Consider the following 24,786-nt stretch of genomic DNA (forward strand, 5'->3'; position numbering starts at 1 on the left):
CGGACAGAAGCCAGACACAAGCGCAGACGCTTCCGAGTTCAGTGCCAGGCCCAGCTCACCTGCAGTGTTGCCAGGTCAGGCACTGGCTTGTGGGCTAGAAGCTGCGAGACTCCGTGAAGGGCAGCTCTGGGGGTCCTGGCGAGTCTCACTCCCTGAGCTGGATGCTGGCTTCTAGGCGGTTTACTCGCTCAGTCGGGTCCGACTCTTGCAGCCCCGTAGACTGTAGCCTGCCAGGCTCTTCTGTCCATGGGGTTCTCCAGATAAGAATACTGCCCTGGGTTGCTGTTTCCTTCTTCAGGTGTGTATGGGTATATTCTCTGAAAATTCACTGAGCTGTACACTTGGGATTTCTGCACTTTCTGATGTACGTTCTTCTTTAGTGTACATTTAATGAAAAACTGCGCTGGTGTTACTGGCCTGCGAGAGAGAATAGATTTTAGAATATGGTTTCCTTCCCGTTAAGCCTTACTTCCTTTGATATTTTGGCTATGGATAAAGTAATTTTGCTAGAGGTTGATTTCAGCCGATGAAAGACCAGTGATTTCTGGGTGGCTTTCTATTATTGTGGCATAACTTCCAATTTTAGTTCGTCCCTCAGTCAGTCTACGCATCTAACGTGGTGCTGTCCAGTAGGCGTAGTTGCAGTAACGGAAATGCTGTCTGTGTTGCCTGGCATGGTAGCCTTCAGCCGCATGTGAGCTCTTGAAATGTGGCAAGTACAACTGAAAAATGAACTCTCAGTGTCAACTTAACTGGCCACGTGGTGGCTCTTCTGTTGAACGGAGCAGAGCCGCCGTTTGTGTCTGACCTATTTAGGTGCACGCTGATTCTTTAGAGTTCCCTTGTCAGTCCTGCTGTCTCTCGAATTTAGGTCCCTCTCAGTGCTGGTGTTAGCAGTGATGTGCAGACTTGGGAGATTGCTTGTTCAAGGACTACTGTTTGCTTGATAAGGAAACATGGCAAAATTTCCCTCTCTGTGTGTTACATATGACTTGGTCTGTCTTTGGATGCCCAGAAAACATATTTATAATGCAGTATTTCGGGAAGTTACTGAGAAGTTACCTTTTTGAATAGGAGTAAATTTCACTCTGTTCTTCATATATAGTATGGTAAGTACCTCAGTGGTTTTTTTTTTTTTTTTTTGTATGCATGTGTTGAGTAGCACACGTCTGTTGTTCTCCTGGAAAGTTTTATGTTAGTACCCAATGCATTGTCATCCCTTTTTCAGAAGCAGAGCCGTCCTGCCTTGGCAGCATGCTCATGCCCGCTCAGGAGACCGCTTGGGAAGAGCTCGTCCGCACTGGTCAGATGACACCTTTTGGTACCAAAATCCCTCAGAAGCAGGAGAAGAAGCCCAGAAAACTAATGCTCAACGAAGCATCAGGCTTTGAAAAGTATTTGGCAGATCAAGCAAAACTGTCCTTTGAAAGAAAGAAGCAAGCTTGTAATAAAAGAGCAGCTAAAAAAGCTTCGGCCTCAGCCACTTCTGAGCTGAGCTCAACACTCAATGAAAACAAACCAGACGAGAGAGGCAAAGTTGTATCGAAAACAGATAAACGCCTGAAAAAACACATCAAGAAACTCCAGAAGAGGGCTCTTCAGCTCCAGGGGCAGGTCGGATTGCTAAAGGGAAAGAAACCCTGGGATTGTGATGTGAGACCACAGGCCCAGGGGGCCTCTGAGGGTGAAGAGTCTGAGTACTTGCCCACGGAGGAGGAGCTGGAGGAGGCGGTGGGCGCCAACCTGCCCGGGGAGGGCGCCGACTGGGAGCAGAGGCTGGTGCTCAATCGCCGGAAACGGCAGAAGAAAGTCACTGTACAGGAGATTGATGATGACTTTTTTCCAAGTTCTGGGGAAGAAGCTGAAGCCACGGGAGGAGGTCGGAAAGTGGTGAGATGCCGAGACGATGGAGACGAAGATTATTATAAGCAACGATTAAGGTCAGTCCACGGGGGCCGTATTTTATTGTAGGTGGCAGGTTTATTAATAAATAAGAGTTCTGGCCTAGCTTAGTGTGTTAGACCCCTATTCATCCAAAGATTGGACTTCCTGCAGCCTTAGCCCAATAGAACATCAGTTCAGTTCAGTCACTTAGTCGTGTCGGACTGTTTGCAACCCCATGGACTGCAGCATGCCAGGCTTCCCTGTCATCCCCAGCTCCTAGAGTTTACCCAAACTCATGTCCATTGAGTCAGCGATAGAACCATCAGAGCCCCTGAATCCTCAGTGGAGCTGAGCCGAGATGTTTCTACTTAGGGGTCATCATTCAGATTTGGGGGCAAGTCTAAGAAGAAAAGCCTAAGGGGAAGGCTGGGTCAAGAGGCATGCAAAGGACTAAAGGAGGAGCTGTGAGCCTTCCTTTGGAGAGTGGGTGCCTTGCCACGAGGCTCGGGCGGAGGAGGAGGCTGGCTTGTGTGGTGTGTGCTGGGTGGAGTAATTTCCGGAGGACGTGTGTGATGCTAAGTTGCTTCAGTCGTGTCCGACTCTGCGCGACCCTGTGGACTGTAGCCCGCCAGGCTCCTCTGTGCTTGGGATTCTCCGGGCACGAATGCTGGAGTGGGCTGCCATGCCCTCCTCCAGGGGATCTTCCCGACCCAGGGATCGAACCTGTGTCTCTCATGTCTCCTGCACTGGCAGCTGGGTTCTTTATCAGTCGCGCCCCCAGGAAGCTCAGAGAGCTGAAGTTTTAAGTTTAGTGTATGAAAAAATGAGATTGCTTTCCTCAATCTCTCCTTCCTTGTCTTAAAAAAGTAGTTGTTTAAAGAATTTAAACCTTCCAGTGCCAGATATGGGCTTCGAATATCCAGGTTGCGCTTCCCGCTGTCTTTTGTGTGTGCGCTAGAGACCAACCGGCTTCTCATTTCCATGATTTTGTCAGTATCTGGCGTAAGTAAGATAAAAGGAGGGTGGACAAGTCTGCTTGTGGAGTCAGCATTGCCCATTGCCACACATTCTCTGTGAACCATGAAAACCAGTGTGCACGCTCCAGTGCCCCTGAGTCTCACGGAGCACTGCGCTGTGTGGCTCAAGGCTCAGCGCTCAGCTTGCCAAGAGCACTGAGAAACTCAAGGGGATGTGAGAGTCTCCTTAACAGGTTACGTTTTTTTTTTTTCAGATTACTTTTTAGATATTTGCTCCCAGGATATTTTTTTCCCAATCCTCAACAGTTTTTTCTTTTTCCTCAGTGTAGGGAGACCTAGTTTATTATAATTTTGTAGCTTCCCACTAACTAAAGGAGATCAGTCCTGGGTGTTCATTGGAAGGACTGATGCTGAAGCTGAAACTCCAGTACTTTGGCCACCTCATGCAAAGAGTTGACTCATTGGAAAAGACTCTGATGCTGGGAGGGATTGGGGGCAGGAGGAGAAGGGGACAACCGAGGATGAGATGGCTGGATGGCATCACGGACTCGATGGACGTGAGTCTGAGTGAACTCCGGGAGTTGGTGATGGACAGGGAGGCCTGGCGTGCTGCGATTCATGGGGTTGCAGAGAGTCGGACACGACTGAGTGACTGAACTGGACTGGACTGAATATTGGAGAATGAAGATTGCTCTGATATTCTTTCCTTCTTGTTTAGAGCTGCTGACACTCTCCACCCATATTGCTGCATACAGATATGCCGCATATCCATATTCCCTGCCTAACCTTTTAGAAGGAGATGAGGCATGGTTCTTTTCATAAGTAATTTGAGTACCTGCAACCTAGATCCAGGTCTTTAAGAGAGCCCTTACACTCAACACTGCAGTGATACCTTACATGGCAAGACAGGGTTGAGGAGTGGCTTCATACTTGTCATTTCTTATTGCAACATTAAAGTTACTTCGCATGTTCCATATTTGTAAAGTTGTTTGAGGGGTATTGCTCAATACTCTTGAACAGTGAGTGGCATATTTTTTCCTTGACTACTGTAGAGAATTAATAAAAGTGTTAATCTCACCATATTGATTGTAAGTGGAATGAATATTCTTGCCATTAAATTGAGTCAATATTAAATGTATTTTAAGTATATCAGTATTTTGATCAAGAGCAGTTTGTTTTGATTGAATTTTAAATGTGGGTTTAAATTCATGGCAATAAGTTTTTCTTAATAATGTTAAGAATGTAAAACTGTTATATCCAAAGCCATATCAGAAAGTCAGTTTTTGCTCAAGTTACAGTAGAATCTCAAATGAGTTTCAGAAATATCAATAACTCTAATTGCCACCAAAATACTATAGCTCTTAAAATTTTATAGCTACAGTTATTAAGGCAGATAACTGTCGAACTGCAGATATCTGCATTAAATGTTTATATTACATCTCCCTTGATATTAAAAGAAACCAAAATGCTCCGGATTGAGAAGCATATTAAGGGTATTTTAAAACTGCCAGTCACTCTGTATTTTGTTATTTCTTGTTGTTGATCTTTGTAGACAGATTGAAATTGTAATGGTAGCCCCTTGAGTGAAGAAAAAGATTAGGATTTGTTATCTTACTAATAGCATGGTTTGATGCCCCGTATAGTTTACAGGGGCTTCCCTGGTGTCTCAGTGGTAAAGGATCCGCAGGAAATGCAGGTGCCATCCCTGGGTTGGCAAGATCCCCTGGAGAGGAAAATGGCAACCCACTCCAGTATTCTTGCCAGGAGAGCCCCATGGACAGAGAATTCTGCAGGCTATGGGGACTGCAAAGAGTAGGGCATGACTTGGCAACTGAACAGCAGCAACAACTTAGTTTACAACATAGAAAATGAGTTTTTCCTAATGGTTAGAATTTGGAAATCTATGTCCAGGGCAGGTACCTTTTGAACTTAAATATGTGTTGAATTATATATATTTATATAACAGGGCTTAAATTATAACCGTGCTAATTGTTTTGAACTCTTAGAAGTAAAAGTGGATGATTCCTAGACATCTCACCCGCTTAGTTCTCTCAACTGGAGAGTCTTATGTCTTTCATTAGCCCTAGGTTAGTCCTAACTAGGTATCTTTGATTTTAGTTGATGTTCAGCAGGAATACCCTGTCAGACCTTTTCCACAGCTTAACGTTTTCTGGATCTGGGTAATAGCACTTACAATCCCTCTTTCTCTGCCTTAGCCCAAGATTTCAGGTCAGTCTTGGAAGTTTCAGCCATCTTTTATACTGTCTGTGAATTTCGCCTTTTCCACATTCTTATCCCGTTTTCTTCCCTGTCCTGTTGCATTTGCAGGCTGTCCCCTTAGTGGTGCTCCCTGACTTTTATAGCTCTGGTCATGTACCGGGATGAACGGGCCACTTCTTAGAAGCAGTCATTTTGTTGGTTCCTACTCATGTCCATGCTAACAGATCTTACAAAGCATCCATGATTTTTTATTTTAATTTTGTGGTACTCAAGTTTCCATTAGGGTATGGCTCTCAGTTGTGAAGTCTTCCGTAAAATCCATTGTTTTAGGATCTAAGATCTCCCGGGGCCAAGCACTTAATAGAAATAAGACACGTTTGGTGTTGGGTGATATGTGTCCCAGGTGGAGTCCAGAGTGGCCTGGAAGACCACACGTTTCACACAGGCACCTTCCCCTGCCAGATGATCAGTCCTGGTACCCTCAGTGTAGGTGATTCATCTCCCAGTCGAAATATGAGGTCAACTCCATTGCTTCATCTTTATTCTCACTGCGTGAATGCCCGACTCCATTCTAAGACACCATTCCTGCAAGGAATCTTCAGTATTTTAGGGAACGGGGGCACAGATGGGACCTACCAGGGTGAAGAGTGTAATGAAATAAGCTGGAAGTGCTTTAGGGGAGATTTTGTGGGGGAGGTTGGTCCCAGAACTGGGCCTCATCTGTGGAATGGTTCAGATATGTTGATGTGGACCTGAGGATGCAGGTTAAAACACTTGCCACATTTACCCTCAAACTTCAGTGCATCATTGAAAAGGAAAGTACTGCTTTACTTTGGGGGGCACGTTATTTCTGCAGGGGAAGCCCCTCATTCCAGTCTTTGATCCTGTGCATATTTATCTGTCACATGTTACAATTATAGCAGGATGTACACTTTATCTTGGCCTTTTCAAGTTTATCAACTTGCCCATGATCTCACTGGTTAAGAGCCGGGGTTTGAAGCCAGTACTTGGAGTTGGGTAAAATGGGCAATGTCTGTATATGGCCACACGGTGGTGCCAAGAATCAGGACATGGCCACCCCTGCCTCCCTGGACTGGAAACCAAACCCCAAACCCAGGTCAGTTGGATGAAGGTTTGGGGACGTTGCTGGGATGTCTCGAAAGCTTGACAGGTCTGATGTGGATGGGGATAGAATTTTCCTCATGGTATGGTATAACCCGAATCTATAGTCGTGGTACCCATATGGTACCCGTTGATAAAACTGGTTTCTGATACATTTTTAATCTTAAAGGTTTTTCTTTTATCACATTTTAAACTTTATTTTCGTGTGAATAGCTTGGAGTTAAAAAGTCAGATGACTCCATTCACTGTGTAAATCTTACAGAATACCTGAAGCCTCTACACAGCTAAATTGTCTGGGAAAATGGAGTCCTCATCACCCCTCCCCTGAGCACTGCGGCTTCTGTGGCAGGGCTGAGCTGGACCCTGGTTTGGAGGGTTTGGCTGTATACATGCCTAGTTCTAGAAGGGGAGGGCTATTGTTATTTTCAGATGCCAAGAGGAGTCAAGTCCAGGAGGATAAATGCTGAAAAAAGTCTCTTGGATTCGACATTTGGAGGCCTGAGCAAGGGGGGCATCCAGGAGGAAGGGGAGGAGGTTGTGTGAGAACTCAGGTAACTGACCTTAGTGAACGCTTAACCACTTGGCCGTGCTGCCGTCTCTGTGGGTCCAGTGATTTAGTCCTCACGGCCCCCTAGGAGATGGGATTCTGAGCCAGCCGAGAAAGCTGAGGTCTTTCGCCCAGGGTAGCAGCAAGTGAGAAGTCTGGGGTTGGGCTGGAGCTGAGGGTGGTTTGGGTCAGGAGGGAGTGGCCTGTCAGCGAGGACTGGTGCCATGGACCCAGAAGAGCCTGGCCTCAGCGATCAGTTTCTCGCATGGCTTGATGAGGACAGCCTCACACTTTGCAGGTTCCAGCCCTGGCTTGAAATGGTGCTAAAGGCTGAGCCTCCCACATTCTCAGCTGTTCTGTCTACATTTGATTGTCTTCACAGAGCCTCTCCCTCTTGTCTAGAGCCGAACCCTTTGCATTGTGATTGTCCCATGCTTATCCTTAGATGAGATTTTTGTTTGCACTGCACTTAAATTCAGGTCACAGTTAGGCAAAGCCCAGATTACATTGTAGAGCCTGATTTGCTTGTGCCTTAAAAACAAAGCAAGCAAACGAACAACAACAAAAAAACCCCAAATCATTTGATCTCTAAAAATCTGAATTTGGTTAAAATTTAATCTAGATTTGACCCAGAAACTATAATTATTTATTGACAGTTCTTGTCATCAGTTTCTGGGACTTAATTGTTTTCTTAAGAAATAAACTTATATATATTTTTCCTTTTTCTTTTCTTGTAGTAATCTATATTTTAAAGAAAAGAAAAAGTTAACTCCCTTAAGGAGGTTTCATAGAGAGCATCTTGGCTTCTTTTAAATGACGGAGCTAAGACACAAATGAAGACTAATTCTGCTTCGTGCTCTGCACACACCTCTCGTCCTCAGCTCCGCTGCATAATTGTCTGCATCAGTCTTAATTTACTCGGTGAGATCTGGACTCCTAACTGAGGGTATTTCATCTGCTCAGATGTGCCAATTAAGTCCACCCAGATAGACCATAAAAAGGCAGATAAGAAAAGTAAACCACTGAGCATCTCAGTTTAGCAAATTAGACTAATCTGTGCGGGATTCTTAGCTGTCTGCAAGAGAAAACCTATTGCACCGCAGAAATGCAAACTGCATTAAACACCCAGCTTGGGGCCGTGAATATATTTTTAAAAATCAAATTGTCCTCACTGTGCTTCTGTTGTAGAATTTCTTTCATGGATATTGCAATAAGTGGAGAATGACCCTGATATTGAAATTTCACCCTATATTAGGAATGATTTAACCGTATGATGTGTGACTTTCCCCTCACAATCACTACAGATCTTATCGGCCCTTGCAGCTTAAAACTGAAAACAGAGCAATAAGGTCAGTTGTAAATTTCAAGCCGCAAAATATGTGATTTCTTTGGAAATTCTGCAGCGGGCATATTCATTTTATTAATTTATGATCGCAGCCTCCTAGTATTTGACAGTCCCTATAAGAGGTATAGTTTGCTTTCTCTGTAGGTTAGTACAGGCATTTCAGTATAGGCAGTACAGATTGAAGATAGACTTGCCTTAAGTCTATCATTGCCATTTTTCCAACAGCATTTGCTCACTTCATATCTTTGTGTCACATTTATAATTCTCACAATATATCAGACTTTCATTATTGTATTTGTTATGATGATCTTTGATGTTACTATTGCAGACAGGTTGACTCTCTAAAGGCTCAGATGAAGGGTAACAGTTTTTTAACCAACCATTTTTAAATCAGGGTATGTGCGTCGCTTTTTTAGACAGAATGCCATTGCACACTTCCGGGACTGCCGTATAATGTAAACGTAGCTTCCATATGTGCTGGGAAACCACAGAACTCATGTGTCTTGCTTTATTGCAGTGTCTGCTTTGTTGTGGCGGTCTGGAACTGAACCTGTGATATCTCCAAGGCGTGCCTGTGTATTGGTGTGTCTGGCATTACGTGAATTATGTGTTTTTTCTTGACGAGATCTCTAGTCTTTCCCATTCTGTTGTTTTCCTCTATTTCTTTGCATTGATCACTGAGGAAGGCTTTCTTATCTCTCCTTGCCATTCTTTGAAACTCTGCATTCAAATATGTATATCGTTCCTTTTCTCCTTTGCCTTTAGCATCTCTTCTTTTCTCAGCTATTTGTAAGACCTCCTCAGACAACCGTTTTGCCTTTCTTTTTCTTGGGGATAGTCTTGATCACCGCCTCTTGTACAATGTCACGAATCTCCATCCATAGTTCTTCAGGCATGGACTAGAGATCTATTCAAGAAAATTAGAGATACCAAGGGAACATTTCATGCAAAGATGGGCACAGTGAAGGACAGAAATGGTATGCACATAGCAGAAGCAGAAGATATTAAGAAGAGGTGACAAGAATACACAAAAGAACTATACAAAAAAAAAGATCTTCATGACCCAGATAACTACAATGGTGTGATCACTCACCTAGAGCCAGACATCCTGGAAGGCGAAGTCAAGTGGGCCTTAGGAAGCATCACTATGAACAAAGCTAGTGGACGTCATGGAATTCCAGTTGAGCTATTTCAGATTCTAAAACATGATGCTGTGAAAGTGCTGCATTCAGTATGCCAGCAAATTTGGAAAACTCAGCAGTGGCCACAGGACTGGAAAAGGTCAGTTTTAATTCTGATCTGAAAGAAAGGCGATGCCAAAGAATGTTCAAACTGTATGCAGGTCAAGAAGCAACAGTTAGAACTGGACATGGAACAACAGACTGGCTCCAAATTGGGAAAGGAATATGTCAAGGCTGTATATTGTCACCCTGCTTATTTAACTTATATTCAGAGTCCATCATGCAAAATTCCAGGCTGGATAAAGCACAAGGTGGAATCAAGATTGCCAGGAGAAACATCACTAACCTCAGATATGCAGATGACACCACCCTTATGGCAGAAAGTGAAGAAGAACTGAAGAGCCTCTTGATAAAAGTGAAAGAGGAGAGTGAAGACGTTGGCTTAAAACTCTCAACATTCAGAAAACTAAGATCATGGCATCCGGTCCCATCACTTCATGGCAAATAGATGGGGAAACAATGGAAACAGGGAAAGAGTTTATTTTTGGGGGCTCCAAAATCACTGCAAATGGTGACTGCAGCCATGAAATTAAAAGATGCTTGCTTTTTGAAAGAAAAGCTATGACCAACCTAGGCAATGTATTAGAAAGCAGAGACATTACTTTGCCAACAAAGGTCCGTCTAGTCAAAGCTAGTAGGGAACCCCAGGTGGCTCAGAGGTTAAAGGTATGGATGTGAGAGTTGGATGATAAAGAAAGCTGAGCACCAAGGAATTGATGCTTTTGAACTGTGGTGTTGGCGAAGACTCTTGAGAGTCCCTTGGACTGCAAGGAGATCCAACCAGTCCATTCTAAAGGAGATCAGTCCTGAATATTCATTTGGAAGGACTGATGCTAAAGCAGAAACTCCAATACTTTGGCCACCTCATGTGAAGAACTGACTCATTTGAAAAGATCCTGATGCTGGGAAAGATTGAAGGGAAGAGGAGAAGAGGAGGACAGAGGATGAGATGGTTGGATGGCATCACCGATTCGATGGACATGAGTTTGAGTAGGTTCCAGGAGTTGATGATGGACAGGGGATCCTGGTGTGCTGCAGTCCAGGGGGTTGCAAAGAGTTGGACATGACTGAGCGACTTAACTGAACCGATGTGTTTTTTCAGCCCAGATTATCTGTAATCAGAAGAACTGTTAAATTGACTTCACTATTACTTGGATAAGTTAGCAGGTGTCCAGTGAAGAGTGAGTTTTGACCCACCCTGCACAGCAGCACGGTGTAGAGGGAATCATGTTATTGTACACAAACAATGGCCATCTTTCCTCTCCTTAGACTTTCACACTGATATTTCTTGAGACAAATTTGAATTGATGTTTTAGAGTTTAGTTTGCTCTTGTAGAAGTGTTTTCATTGTGTAGCATTTAGAGAGGTGATTATTGACCTTTTTGGGTGGTGCTGTGAGAAAAAGGGTGATTTTTTTTTGCAAGTTTGAAAATGTGTTTGAAACTCAAGATTATGTAACAGGAGCACAGACTCCATCCAGGTTAGAACCTTCACATTGGTGATCTTGAGCAAGCTGCTTTACCTGTCCCTGCCTACCTTTCTTTAATTAAGAAAAAGAGATTAAGAATAGTATTTGTCTCATAGAGTTGTAAGGATTGAATTGTTTAATACATGTAAACACTTAAAGCAGCACCCCGCACGCTTAATCAGTTACTCTTAAGTTCAGTTCAGTTCAGTTGCTCAGTCGTGTCCGACTCTTTGTGACCCCATGAATCGCAGCACGCCAGGCCTCCCTGTCCATCACCAACTCCCAGAGTTCACTCAGACTCACATCCATCAAGTCAGTGATACCATCCAGCCATCTCATCCTCCATCGTCCCCTTTTCCTCCTGCCCCCAATCCCTCCCAGCATCAGAGTCTTCTCCAATGAGTCAACTCTTCGCATGAGGTGGCCAAAGTACTGGAATTTCAGCTTCAGCATCATTCCTTCCAAAGAAATCCCAGGGCTGATCTCCTTCAGAATGGACTGGTTGGATCTCCTTGCATTCCAAGGGACTCTCAAGGGTCTTCTCCAACACCACAGTTCAAAAGCATCAATTCTTTGGTGCTCAGCCTTCTTCACAGTCCAACTCTCACATCCATACATGACCACAGGAAAAACCATAGCCTTGACTAGACGGACCTTTGTTGGCAAAGTAATGTCTCTGCTTTTGAATATGCTATCTAGGTTGGTCATAACTTTTCTTCCAAGGAGCAAGCGTCTTTTAATTTCATGAAATATATTATGTATTAAAACATAGTATGTATGTATATATAATTGCAAAACATAGCTTGTCCACAGCCAGGGGGCATTTTGGTTGTTGTCCAGTTGCTAAGTTGTATCCAACTCTTTGTGACCCACTGGACTGCAGCCCACCAGGCTTCCCTGTCCTTCATTATCTCCCAGAGTTTGCTCAAACTCATGTCCTTTGAATTGTGATGCCATCCATCTGTCTCATCCTCTGTTGTCCCCTTCTCCTCATGCCCTCAATCTTTTCCAGCATCGATACTTTCCAGAGTTATCTCTTCACATCATGTGGCCAAAGTATTGGGGGCTTCAGCTTCGGCCCTTCCAGTGAATGTTCAAGGTTGGATTTCTTTTAGGCTATATGTCATAGTGGGTGCAAATCACAGGACATGGAGTCAGAATGCCTAAGTCTTACTGAGTAGCTATGAGGTCTTGTGTATCTCCACATCTGTAAACGACAGTACCTTCTTCAAGGGTGATGTTAGAATTACAAAAGGTAATATATCTGAGACATTTGGCAGATATCAAACACTCAAGAAAAATTAGCTAGTCTTGTTATTTGTATGTCCATTAGATAAAACATTTTCTTCTAAGATTTCATCAAGCCAGTAAGAGGGTCTGTGAGAATCATGAGGAAGAGCTTATATAAATATCCATCTGTATGAAAAGATAACATTTTTCCAGGGTAAAAAGCGCTTTTAACAGTTATATTTAATATGCATTGGAGAAGGCAGTGGCACCCCACTCCAGTACTCTGGCCTGGCAAATCCCATGGGCAGAGGAGCCTTGTAGGTTGCAGTCCATGGGGTCGCTAGGAGTCGGACACGACTGAGTGACTTCACTTTCACTTTTCACTTTCATGCATTGGAGAGGGAAATGGCAACCCACTCCAGTGTTCTTGCCTGGAGAATCTCAGGGACAGGGGAGCCTGGTGGGCTGCCGTCTCTGGGGTTGCACAGAGTCGGACACGACTGAAGCGAGTCAGCAGCAGCCAGCTCATAGTGTATATACCGTTATAAACTTAGTTTTGTTTAATGTTAGGCTTTTCTTAACTATCATATATTTCTTATTAATATGATTATGTCCACTTAGTGATAAAATATCTAGATGAGTACATTATTAACAGTTGGGGAGAAATAAAACATCATTTCCCCTTTGAGCACACCAGGGGGCGCTAGACATCTGCCCAGGGGGCATTCTTCTAACCCACAGCCTGCTCGGTGGCTCTGAGTGTGGAGGGGCCAACATTACACTGGTTCCTCATAGTTTTCTCTGTTCAGAGGTCAGTGTTCCAGATGCTTCTCTTGTGCCTTGTAAGGCTTGGTTTTCTACGTCTTTGCCTCACTCAGTGAGTAGGACATTGTGCTCAGAGTGACCGTGATAGTCTTGATCTTGGCAGATAGTACAGGCACAGTAGCGTGATGGTCTCCTAGGCTTGTACACTTAACTCCTGCCCACCCTAGATTGCAGTTCCACAGTGTCCTGACATCTGTTACTGTTCACATTTAACCTACAATTAATTCAGATTTCTCAGTTTTGCTTTTTTTGTAATCTGCCAATAATTGTGATATAGTATCTGACGTGTATGCAGTATTGAAAATAGCTTCCAAAGCACATAGTAAACATATTTCTTCACTTAGTCCTATAAGAGCCTATTATTTGGCTCATTTTGTGGTCGAGGAGACAGATGCAGCGCTGTCAAATGCTATTTCTGAAGTTCAGACCTCCCCTTGCTAATTACAGACCTGTAATGCAGCTCTCTGCCTGCGTCCGGCTTCCCCTTCTCAGTGGGTAGCTCGCATTTGTGTGTTTTGCTAGTTCTCTGGTAGCTACCACTGGAGTCTGAGGGACTAGAGGAATTAGAAAACCTCCCAGTGAGTAACACACTCACCTCATTTTGTTGGGTTGCAGCTGTGACTATTATATGTATGGATTAAAGAAAAGATGAAGTGGGAACACTAGAAACATTGTTTCCTTTCTGCTAATGTAGATATAGGTTAGGGTTACGTAAACTTTTTCCTCTGCCAAGAGATGAATCTTTCATAAAAAGTTGACTGTTTTACCCAGCCTTTCCCACCTGGTCCTTGGGAGCCTTGGACCCAGACTCAGGACTCCTTATTTATTCCCGTCAGCTGGTGTGCAAAAACCAGTCCTGTTGCAGAGTGAATCCCCTGGGAAACCCAGAAACACAGAAATGAGGAATTGAAAACAACTCACAAAATTTTTGTCGTTCAGTGTAATGAGCTTCCTCTCCTCTTTTTTTTTTCTCCTTATAAAATTCTAAATTAAACATCTCTGACTTTGCAGTTGCTCTTGGCCAAGCCTCATTCTTTGCAGCGGACCCAGCCATGCTTATGCAGGGGCTACAGCCCAGAGCAGTATTTCAGAGTCAGGCACATAGAAGGGGCAGGAAGTGCGGCAGGAGGCAGGCCTAAAGGAGCTAGAACAGGACGTTTCTTGAACTGTTGCTGAGGGACCTGTCTTATGACCATTTTCAAGCCATGGTACTCTGCCCCTGGGTCTTCCTCACCCAATTCTGAACCCTGTTGATTCATTCCTTGGGCATTTATCGAGCCTCTGGTGAGGTGGGCATTATGCTAGTCTTTAAAGATATTAAAATGACTGAGACCATCTCTGACCTCAAGTGGCTCCCAGTCTAACAGGGGAGACAGATACAGATATCAAAAGATGCTCACACTCTGGTAGTGGAGACATCAGGTGTGCCCAGGGCGCGTGGTGTTTGGAGGACTGGACACCTCACTGACTGGTTGGGCAAGACTTCTTCCGGAGGTGCTGCTCGGGCTGAGGTGTGAAGGGTCCCCAGGCCTGTGAATGAACGTGTGTGTTGCGGGAGGAAGCTTGGGGACAGCACCAGGCGTGCCGACGCACAGCGATGCGTGGGCTTCAAGGTTCGGCGTGGTGGCAGCTGGCTGTGTTCTGCTCTGGCGTCTTGAACATCCTTGAGATGCTGGAAATTCTCCTTTGAAAAGAAGTTAGCTTCTCAGGTGTATTCTCAGGGTTCCACCGACAAGGCATGCCAGTAGGCTACAAGGGAAGGACATACTGTTCCTGTGCAGGTCAGCTGGCTATGCAGAGTTGCTCTGCTGGGCCCTGGGTCTGAGCCGCTGCTGACAGATCGTTACCGCAGTATCAGCCCCAGGGCCCACAGCCTGGGCCAGGTTCTCACTCCCGCACGAATGTGGCGAAGCCAAGGAGCGTTTGCCCTGCCTGCATCTGATTGGAATTGCAAGTTTATGTTTATTACTGGGTTCTCTCCTAAGTAACTGCCAGCAGCGTCAGCAGTGGGTTGAGTACGGCAAGCGTGTGGGGAGTTGGAAGCCCTGCCAGAGAACACCAGGCCCGCTTGGTTTTATGTGGCTGCAGCTGTGACTCTTACATGTGTGACGCTTTTAAAACGAGGGGGTGGAAGACATGAAAAGTTGTTGCTTTTTCAAAAACGTAAATATCGGACTGTTTACTGCCCCGTTCTGCTTTTAAAATCCGTCATCTAGCTTATTTATTGAAATAATTGAATTTAGATGTTTCTGAGGCCACTTTTAAGATTTCAGATCTCTGGGTCCAGGTCTTAATTTTGACTCACTCCCAACCATTAGGTTATTCTATAGTTATTTTGTTGTTGCTATCATATAAAAATGTGGCCATACTTCATGACAATTTCCTATTTACAGATCTGTTATAGAACTTTTAAATTGACATTTTCCTGCAGCTATCTTCTGATGGCTCAGTGTCTACTCATGGTGATCATGCTCTTCACAGCGTGCATTTGACAGATTGTCATGGGTTTTGAGCAGAGGTACCTGTTCAGAGTCCTGTCGCTTGTTCATACAGATTGTGTTAGCCTGTATATTGCCTCTGTTTATTCCTCTGTAAGTGAACACCGTGAAGTTCCCTCAGGGTTGTGTGCAGTTTTAGTAAGTGCAGATGATGATATATAGGACAGTAACGTGTTGAGCGCCTATTATACTCCTGCCTTATGATAAGTGCTGTATATGTGGCACCTCATTTAATCCCCCCCAAATCCAGACGCAGGTGCCCTTCTTCCCTCATCTCAGAGAAGAGGAAGCCTAGGTGCCAAAGAGGTTAAGTTGCTTGCTGAGGGCAGAGGTGGTAATGCGTGGCAGTGGGCTTGGGTTCTGGACCGTCTGAGCCTGAGGATTTGGGCCTGTGCTCAAGGGGCACATGTCAGACCCGCTTTATTCACAGCAGGGAAGCCCCTTTTATGCCTGCAGACTGGGCAGGCCGCTCAGCCTGCCAGACTGTAGGACCACGAGTTAAGCACCCTGAAGAGAGCAGTTTTAGACCCTTTCGGCATCTGGGATGGGAAGACACCTGTTTCTCCCGGAGTTGAGGTGAATCTGGCTCTCCTCCACCCCACTAGCGCGCCACGTGGCGCTCCTTGCTGGCCAGCACTCGGTGCTGCCCCACGCTGGTGGCGCTGGTTAGGCGGTCAGGCCTCCTGGCGGCTTGCCGCGTGAGGAGTCACTGCTCTGTACACCAGGAGAATCTCCTAGCTGGAGCCACACGTGCATATGGTTTTATAACGCTGGTATTTTCTGTCTTTAATATGTGCATATGATTCTACTGGGGCAGTTTGTCTTCACAATGATACAAATACTTGTAGGCAATAATGATTTTTTTCTTCACCGCCTTTAGTCATCTGTTAGCCAAACTGGATGAATGTTTGTCTCTTTCCATTTCTCTCTATGAGGCGGAAGGCACTGGGATGCAGTCACTCCATAGCGGCCTGTGTGGGTTCCTAGGTGCTCTGTGGCAACATGACGCCTGTGTATTTCAGAGAAGAGAGTGAGAGGGAGGAGGCCAGAACTCTGGTGAAGCAGCGTGATGTGGTGGGAAATTTAATAGCCACAAAGACTGACGGGCCAAGTCTAAGGAAATGGCTATCATTTGTCAGTGAAGTTTAAGGTGTGAAACTCTTGTATGCAGAATATTCAGTGATCTTGCTGTGCCAAACTTGTAAAGCCAGCATCTTCTAGTGCTTTTCTTTTTCTTCCTGTAAAATTATTTTTGAGTAGATGCAAAGTGAAGTATTTTTAAGTGGCTGTGATTTTTTTTTTAAGTTTTCGTGATTTTTTTCCTCAAAATTAATATTATCCACAAATTTGCTAGAAAGATATCTTTTATTATGCAGATGTTTGGTTCTGAGCTCTGATAGTAAGAATTTGGGTACTGAGGGCTATCTCATTATCTGAAATTGCTTGCTTGCTAAATTTCAGATAATGAGAATCAGATTTGTATATATCTGCTAAATTTCAGATAATGAGAATCGGATTTGCGTATATCTGATCTATGTGTATATCAGGAAGTGGATATGCATCGCTTTAGTTTCTAAGTTCTAATTGTAAGGGATACTTTTGCATCAGGATCTCTCAGCCTGGCACTGTGGGCGTTTCAGACCGGATCACATTTTGTTGTAGAGGACCGTCTTGTAGGACGTTTAGCAGCGTCGTGGCCTCTACCTGCTAAATACTAACAGGATGTCTCCCTTCCCCCCAGCACTTGTGACAACCAGATTGTCCCCAGACATTGTCAAGTTACTCTGGGAGGGGGGGTCACCCTCAGAGGATGCCCAGGTTGCCCCCGCTGTTGCCACCACTGTATACCGTTGCACACCTCGATCTGTAGATAATGTGCAACTCAAGAGGAGCTAAGACTGTTGGAGCCACTTAGAGGTACTTCCTGAATCGGATGGTGATGACTTTTAAGAAAGAAAAATACTAATTGAAGAGAGGAAGACATTGCCTTTAGAAGTTAAGCACAAGAAGGCCATTAACATTTTCCCACTGTCACATATGAAACTTCACGGCTGTGTGGCGGCTGTTTCCTTAGGCGGCCGTGCACTGCCTCTTGTGCTCTCTGTTCTCTGAAATCAGCAGCAGTGCTTGCTTACAGGCACTGTGAAGTAGTTTCAGATCACCAACTAGTTCTTCCTTGCTGGTCACAGGTAAGCCTCAGCCAGCCCTTCTTTTCCTTACTCTGAAGTGCTGAAATTGTCACCAGGCTGGAATTAATCAGAGGACATGCTTCTGAGGTCTCCGGCCATCTACGCACTGGGCTGCCTGCTGCCCTGTGTTTGGCCTTTGTGCTGGTTGGTGGTTGCTGCTGGAAACCATGTTCTTCCCCCGGGCCGCCTGTGCAGCTCCATCCTCTCGTGATTCCCTCTACCTCCCCTCACACTTTCTCAGCGAGTCCTGCAGAGTCGGGGCGGGTCAGTGACTCCTTAAACGCGTTGCTGTCCTCATCCCCGTCCTGAGCGCTTTCTGCTTGGAAGGCGCTTACCTGTGTTGCTGCTGTTTCATTCCCTCCATTTTGTGAGATTCCAAGTGTCAGTCGCATGCAGACTGAAGAAGCTGTCCTCTTATTTTGGAAGCAACTAGAATGTGAGGCTGTTGACTTTTTTTTTCCCCTCCCTTGTGACACCAGTGTCCATTTTAGTTATATGGATGCAAAATTAGTCTGACTAAATGGCTGCACCTCCCCAGTAGCCTTGCTGTACCACTAATACGCTCAGATGTTTAGACGTTTCTTTTATTATACATACATGGAATCACTCTACTGAAATATAAATGTTCAGCCTATTTCGTATCTGAAAAGCATCATATAACTAAATTTATAACTTAGATTTTATTTAGCGAACACTTTTTTCCTCAGTTGTATCATTATCCATACTTTTATATTGTTGATGCCTCTCCCTAATTAAGTAATCAACATGTGAATCTGATACACAGTAATTTTGACCAAAAACTTGCTTTGTGTTCCAAGATGTTGTGCTGTTTTATGCTCTGACCATCATATCTTTAGCACAGAAATAGTAATTATAAATAAAATTTATTTTTTCTTACATTGTCATTTTGGAGCTATGGCATTTAGTATCTATAAATTTAGTTATATTGAAATTTCCACTGAATCTTTTCTAGAATTAAGTTCATATATCTTAGGAACTAGCAGAGAAATTTTCCCTTAGGGTATGCCGGGAGAGGAGCAAGTAGTTTTGATAATGAAATGAGACCTTACAGGAATATTTCTAGAGCAGCTATAATAATTCAAATGAGAATTGAATTGAAGAGGAGGGAAAATATAATCTTTTTTTTTCTCTTGAACATCAGTGTTTTGGGTAATGATGGCAGCAGAAACCTAAAGGACTTCTATTTGTCCGTTGTTTTTTTTTTTTCTTTGTATTACTTTGAACTATCTATTTTAATCTGATTTGGAACCAAAGTAATGAAAATATGATTTTTGTTTTCATGGTAGGAGATGGAATAAACTGAGGCTGAAGGACAAAGAGAAGAGTTCGAGGCTTGAAGATGATTCTGAGGAAAGCGATGCCGAATTTGACGAAGGTTTTAAAATGCCGGGTTTTCTGTTCAGAAAGCTTTTTAAGTATGTGCCGTGTGTTTCTTCCTTTACATCTGTCTTCAAGCCATTGTGTTCAAATTAATATTTCAGGAACTATGTAGTGGTTACCTGCGGGCCCTGAAGGTGCTTGCCGCAGTATTGTGAATACGGTTACTGTCAAATGAAGTTTTAGCCACATGCTGTTCGTTAAAATTAGATGATAATAAATTGACTAAAGTGTGCATTCAGTGTGTTTATAAACTTATAAATCTATGTGGACTTGTATCAGCAGACTGAAAACAACACTTTAAAAGCTATTTATATCAAGTTATTTTGTTGTTGTTTTTAAGGGACCAAATCTCTAATTTCTTAAATCAGATTAATTAAGAAGAATTCCTTATTAAAATCAATATTGCAGAGGTCTTATACTTCTGTGTTGAAATAAAAAACTTTGTAGAGATTATTTTTTTGAGTGTCTTGTATTGTACCTAAGGGTATAGTACTTTTGAGCTGACCAGATGTGTATCTAAGTATTTCCTGTAGATGTTATTCTTACATCAAAAGGGAAAATGTAGGCAAACACCTTCAGGACTGAGTTTCTGCTTGAAACTGTGTTTCGTATGTGAAGTGGCCCAGGGCTGCAGATAATGGATGTCCTGTGGTGGGTGCGTGTCCCCAGCCTGCCTGCAGATAATGGATGTCCTGTGGTGGGTGCGTGTCCCCAGCCTGCAAGGTCCGGCACAGTCTCCGCGATGAGTGTACGCACTGAGCCAGGTTTGCAGTCTCAGCCCTCCTGGGATTTACTTAACAAGGTGCTTTAGAAAAGCGTCCTTGATGCATATAGGAAGTTGAAGCGTTAAGTAGCTTCTTTCTGTCTCTTAGATCATCACTTGGTGGTTGGGTGCAGGATGTAAACGTCCTTCTTTGAGACACTTAGGTTTAATCTCCTTCATAGAGTCAGCTGATAGCCATGCCTGAAACTTGTGTAAGATGTCTACTTAAAAAGAGCCTGCTTTTTATATTTCCTCTCAAAGAGCTTTCATTATAATTTTAACTTTTCTCTTGAGGGTGGGGGGGACAGAGGGAGCAGTTATTTTATCCCAATAAACATATAAGAAGCTGAATCCTAAAGATGTGAAGTGTCTTGGTTGGATTGCTACACTGGACAGAACTATAAAGAAGAACGGTAGGGAATCTCTAGGGATTTTTGGAGATGTTTTATAGCCTGTAGAAGTGGCTACTTTGGCTGTTGCTTTTCCCAAATGAAAATTAACTATGGAAAGATAAATAGAGATAATATTTATTGGCAACTCTTTTCATCTTCTCTAAAGTGATTTCTTACTAAGAAACAGGCCAAATAGTATCTGTGTTGTACTAGCGGAAGGAATGCCCAGGTTACAGATTAATTTAATGAAGACAGGATAATTCTACATGAGTATTAAGTGATTTGGCAAATACCCTCAAGAATGAAATTGAATGTGCATTTTTGTCTAAATGTGGGACTTTCTAGCAAAGAAATTTCAGTTAATAGAACTAAACTTTACTTACTATTAAGAGTGTATCAAATTCAGTGTATTGACTGTTAACCTTATTGTAGTTAATGTAAATACATGTTAAAAAAAATTTTGTTTCAATTGCACATTCCTTGAAAGTATTTTGTTTTCATTTTTCATCTCTCAAAAGCAGAATTTTAAATATTTCATAAATGTTACAAAACTTCTGTTTCTTTTATTCTGGTATATGAAAAGAAATGTAATATCATTGGCAGAGTATCCATTTTTCTTTCATGATTAAGTTTTAGCCAGGCCAATTTAATTTTAAGCTGTAGATATATTTTTACCGTATTTACCACACTCTGTGGAATGAAATTAATAGGATATATTTGTACACAAAGGAGTCAGCAGATACTGTTATCTATTTAAGTGCTATTTTCTGCACCATCCTGGTTAACTTTTAAAATTCTGTTTTGAAAATTTGCCCAGCAAATATATTTGACTCTGATTTAACAATCAAGTGACAAAATTCAATCTTTTGCCCTTACTTTTAGCCACACTAGTAAGTGCAGTCCTGGGTGAATGTGATCGTGCCAAGATACACCCGTTATCTGTGGTTCTTTTGTGGTGCTTCAGGCTCATGGGGGACGCAGAGTATAGTAATTTTGTTACTCTTTTACAGCAGTTTGTAAAAATCTTGAACTTTTCCTGAAGAGTAATTTTTTATGTTTTTGAAACAGTTCTGAAAACTGAATTCCATAGCCTGCTTTCATTTAAAGCGTGTAATTGTTTTACAGTGTTTTACTATTAAGGAAATTAAAGCAGTAAGACCTGAGTCAGTTGGTGCCACTGCTGGAATCAGAACCCAGGTCCCGGAAGTGCTCAGCCGGGGATGCATGCCTGTGGCCTGGGGTGCTGGTGCAGCCCGAGGGCCTTCGTAGAAAGAGGGGTCTGTTCTTGGCCATCTTTGCACAATGCCGGAGGTGTGGTTGGCGATTTCCATGTAGTGCTGTGACTTACAAGGCTGCCTAGTGGCTGTTTTTCCTTAAGTCATTTCTTTAGTGTTAATCAGCTTCTTACACATACAGCCGTGTGCTGTTGGAGCGTAGATGAGACGTTGAGCACGCTGCGTCTGCCTCTGGTGGCTCACCTGGAATCCGGACAGCCTGACTCCCTCTGGATGCCACGCTGGTCCCCCTTTTGTACTTCTGTCATTGTTTCTCGATCGTCCCTCTCCAGGTTCTTTCCGTTGATTGGCCCCAAACAGAGAGGGATTGGAGCCACGGTGGGTGGAGACGGTTTCATGTGGTGGGAAGGCACTGGAATGACCACCGGGGCGTTTTGGCCCGTGTTCTTCCCAGAGGAGTTGGCCCCCTAGTTTTGTGCCTCAGTAAGAGGAGGCTGGTTGACTGGAATTTAGGGGATTGTGAACATACATCAGTTTTGGGGGGAACTTTTTGGACTAGATTTTTTTCCACAGCTGATGTTCAGAATACTGGGGGAAAGTTAATGATGACAAGCTTACTGAGAGAAGAGTGAATAAAACTAGTTTCCCAGAGACTGAAGTCCGTGAGGTTTTAGGTAGAGCTGCCGTGTACCAAAGGGTAAATATGTGGGGAGTGAAGCAGCAAAGCCGCCTTCTAGGGCAGCCGCCTCACGAGCCCTGGCGTTTTCTTTAGGGGGTGGGGGCGGAATTTTTAGCTTTCACTGTCTTTTAAGTGCTTTTCCCTTTAGATATTAAACTTGGCATGTAAGCTTCATGCCATTCCATAGTGTTAAATCTTTCTTTCATTCTCAGAAATGCGTTTTGCTTTGTTCCTTTTTAAACTTCACATTTAGATTGTTGAATTAAATATGCCATCGATGGGAAAGGGCAAATACCAGCTCTTTTCTTTTTAGAGGGGAATGTATTATTTCTATTTGACCTGTACTTACTTAAAATTTTATTGAAAATCAAGCTTAAAATTTATTTATTTAAAATTTTAATAGCTCTGGCCTTTGTATCTATGATAAAGTCATTGAGTCAAGTTCTACTTTAAAATGTTAAAAGACCTTTTGTGTTTTTGAGCCTTTAAACCCTTGTTTTTTTTTTTTTCTTGCCTCTGCTAGTAGTGTGACAGACTCATCTGCTATGTACTAATTTTGTGATTAGCCCTATTCTTTAGACTTGTTTATGGCCTTAAAATTTAATTTTTCCTATAAAAAGATAATATGATTACCAAGTGACTTTTCAACAGTATATACTGTAAAGTGTAGTCTTCTCTGTCCTGCTTTTTTATGCTGTTCAGATTGGAAAAGTAAATGTTAATGCATCTTTTCATAGAAAAAATATTACAACTTTATGTAACTAAAGACATTTGAGTTTTTTTTCAGGAAGATATTGAATAAAAGATAATAAGTTTATGCTTGTTTACCAGGCTATTTCTAATGTTGAAAAAGAAATGAAATAGTCCCTAATTACCCTATCTATCAGTTTAATTAGAAATGTGTTAATGTTCTGTAAAGAAAAATGTGTGATTTTATGCTTTAGGTAATCAAAAATGTATGACCTTATGAATATAATACTCATGTAAAACACACATCCGGCATGCTTCTCTGACTGGTGCTAGAACCTCACTAAATGATTAATTCATGAGTACTTTCTGTTGCGATCTGTATCACCCACCATTTGCCATTCTCCTTTTTTTGCTGGTGTTTGCTGTTGTAGGTACCAGCAGACAGGTGTTAGGTGGCTGTGGGAATTGCACTGCCAGCAGGCAGGAGGCATTCTGGGAGACGAGATGGGATTGGGCAAGACCATCCAGATAATTGCCTTCTTGGCAGGCCTGAGCTACAGCAAGATCAGGACTCGCGGCTCAGATTACAGGCAAGTGCTCCTCTGCAGACTGTCAGTCTGTGGAGCTCAATTAATATTTCATCAGATGTATTGCTGTGGAGGAGGGTCTTGTGAATTATTGATGACATTTCAATTACAATATTCCTTTAATTCTTTTAGTGGGGGACATCAAAGGAAAATTTTTACGAGACAGTGGAGCTGTAGGGCAGGAGAAATTAAACATGTAACACTTTTAATGAATTCCAGGCACTGGCGCTTCATTTCGCAGATGAGCCCCACTAGATACTTTGGGTCAATACAGTGTCCAAGGTTAGCTTCTGCAAATGGATTGTTTACAAACTCAATTATGTTAATATCAATAGTTTACACAATATGGAATTTTAAATTAGACATAATACCTTTAGTTCCATTTATTAAATTTTACATTAAAATATTTGTTCTGGCAGGAGACCAGGTGAGCATTACAGTAAGTACAAAGTCTATTCATGGGGAAAGTTGAATCTTTGGAGGATTTCTTTTATAATCATTATGTGTGATAGCATTTGTAGATAGTACTTTTTTTTTTTTTTCAAATGACATTACATACTTGTCTGCTTACTATGCTTTCTCCCTACTCTCCCAGTCTTTAAGAATTTTATATAAATTTGGAAGTCAAAGTCTACATAATAGAAATAGAAAATGATAGAAAACTGTTTTTTGGTTGTAATCTTTATTTTCTTTAGGATTCAAATGAACTATTAAAACTTTAATCTTCTGAAAGAATAAACATTTAAACTATGCTTGTTCTTTGTGGTGGGACTGAAATAGTTTATCTTGAAATCCAGTGAGCATTTCCATATTTAAGCTGTAAGTTGACTTCTTCTGTAAATCAGTAATGGTAGATGAATTATGTAAATCAATTAATGCTAGATGAATTATGTGGAATATTTAATTTTAAACCCAGATAATCCAACAGCTCCGTGGATTCTAATAGGCTTTACCTAATGAGTAACAGCAAGATATTTACCAGACATTTATGTTGTAGAAACCCCAGGCAGTCACAGGATGTGATTTGATGATCCCTTTAAAAGAGTGTTAGTGTGCCTGAAGGTGGCCACAGCAGAAAATGACTGTCTACGCTCTGGTTCATCAGCAGAGAAATGTATACGGGAATGTAGTGTGTGTTGTGGATTAAGCTGCGTCAGTCGTGTCCGATTCTTTGCGATCCTGTGGACTGTAGCCTGCCAGGCTCCTCTGTCCATGGGATTCTCCAGGCAAGAATATTGGAGTGGGTCAAATACAAACTGTAAAGTGTTACGTAAAGAACTTTTTATTTTAATCTTCAGAGTTTTTTGCTTTGTTTTTATTCCTTACTCTTCTCATTAATTTAGCAGATCAACACATCCCATGAGCAGTACTTAAAGTTTTAGGATATTTTAGAAATACTTACACAGTTGTAGGAAGGGGAACATATATTGGGAGATTTTTAAATATTAAATGTTCTGTTGTTACTACAATAAAGTGTTGAAGCAGAGTTTTTT

The 24,786-nt window shown here is 42.7% G+C and overlaps 1 protein-coding gene across 1 annotated transcript in view; it reads left to right on the forward strand.

Moving 5' to 3' along the window:
* The window catches only part of ERCC6 (ERCC excision repair 6, chromatin remodeling factor), a 70,738-nt gene that overhangs the window by 12,251 nt on the left and 33,701 nt on the right, over positions 1-24,786 (forward strand). Inside the window, exons 5-7 of the mRNA XM_040242837.1 lie at positions 1,229-1,940; positions 18,854-18,982; positions 23,138-23,296. Of these exons, the coding sequence (XP_040098771.1) occupies positions 1,229-1,940; positions 18,854-18,982; positions 23,138-23,296 (1,000 nt within the window). The remainder of the gene's footprint in view (positions 1-1,228; positions 1,941-18,853; positions 18,983-23,137; positions 23,297-24,786) is intronic.

The sequence above is a fragment of the Oryx dammah genome, unplaced genomic scaffold, assembly GCF_014754425.2.
Source record: "Oryx dammah isolate SB20612 unplaced genomic scaffold, SCBI_Odam_1.1 HiC_scaffold_6, whole genome shotgun sequence".
NCBI classification, from domain to species: domain Eukaryota; kingdom Metazoa; phylum Chordata; class Mammalia; order Artiodactyla; family Bovidae; genus Oryx; species Oryx dammah.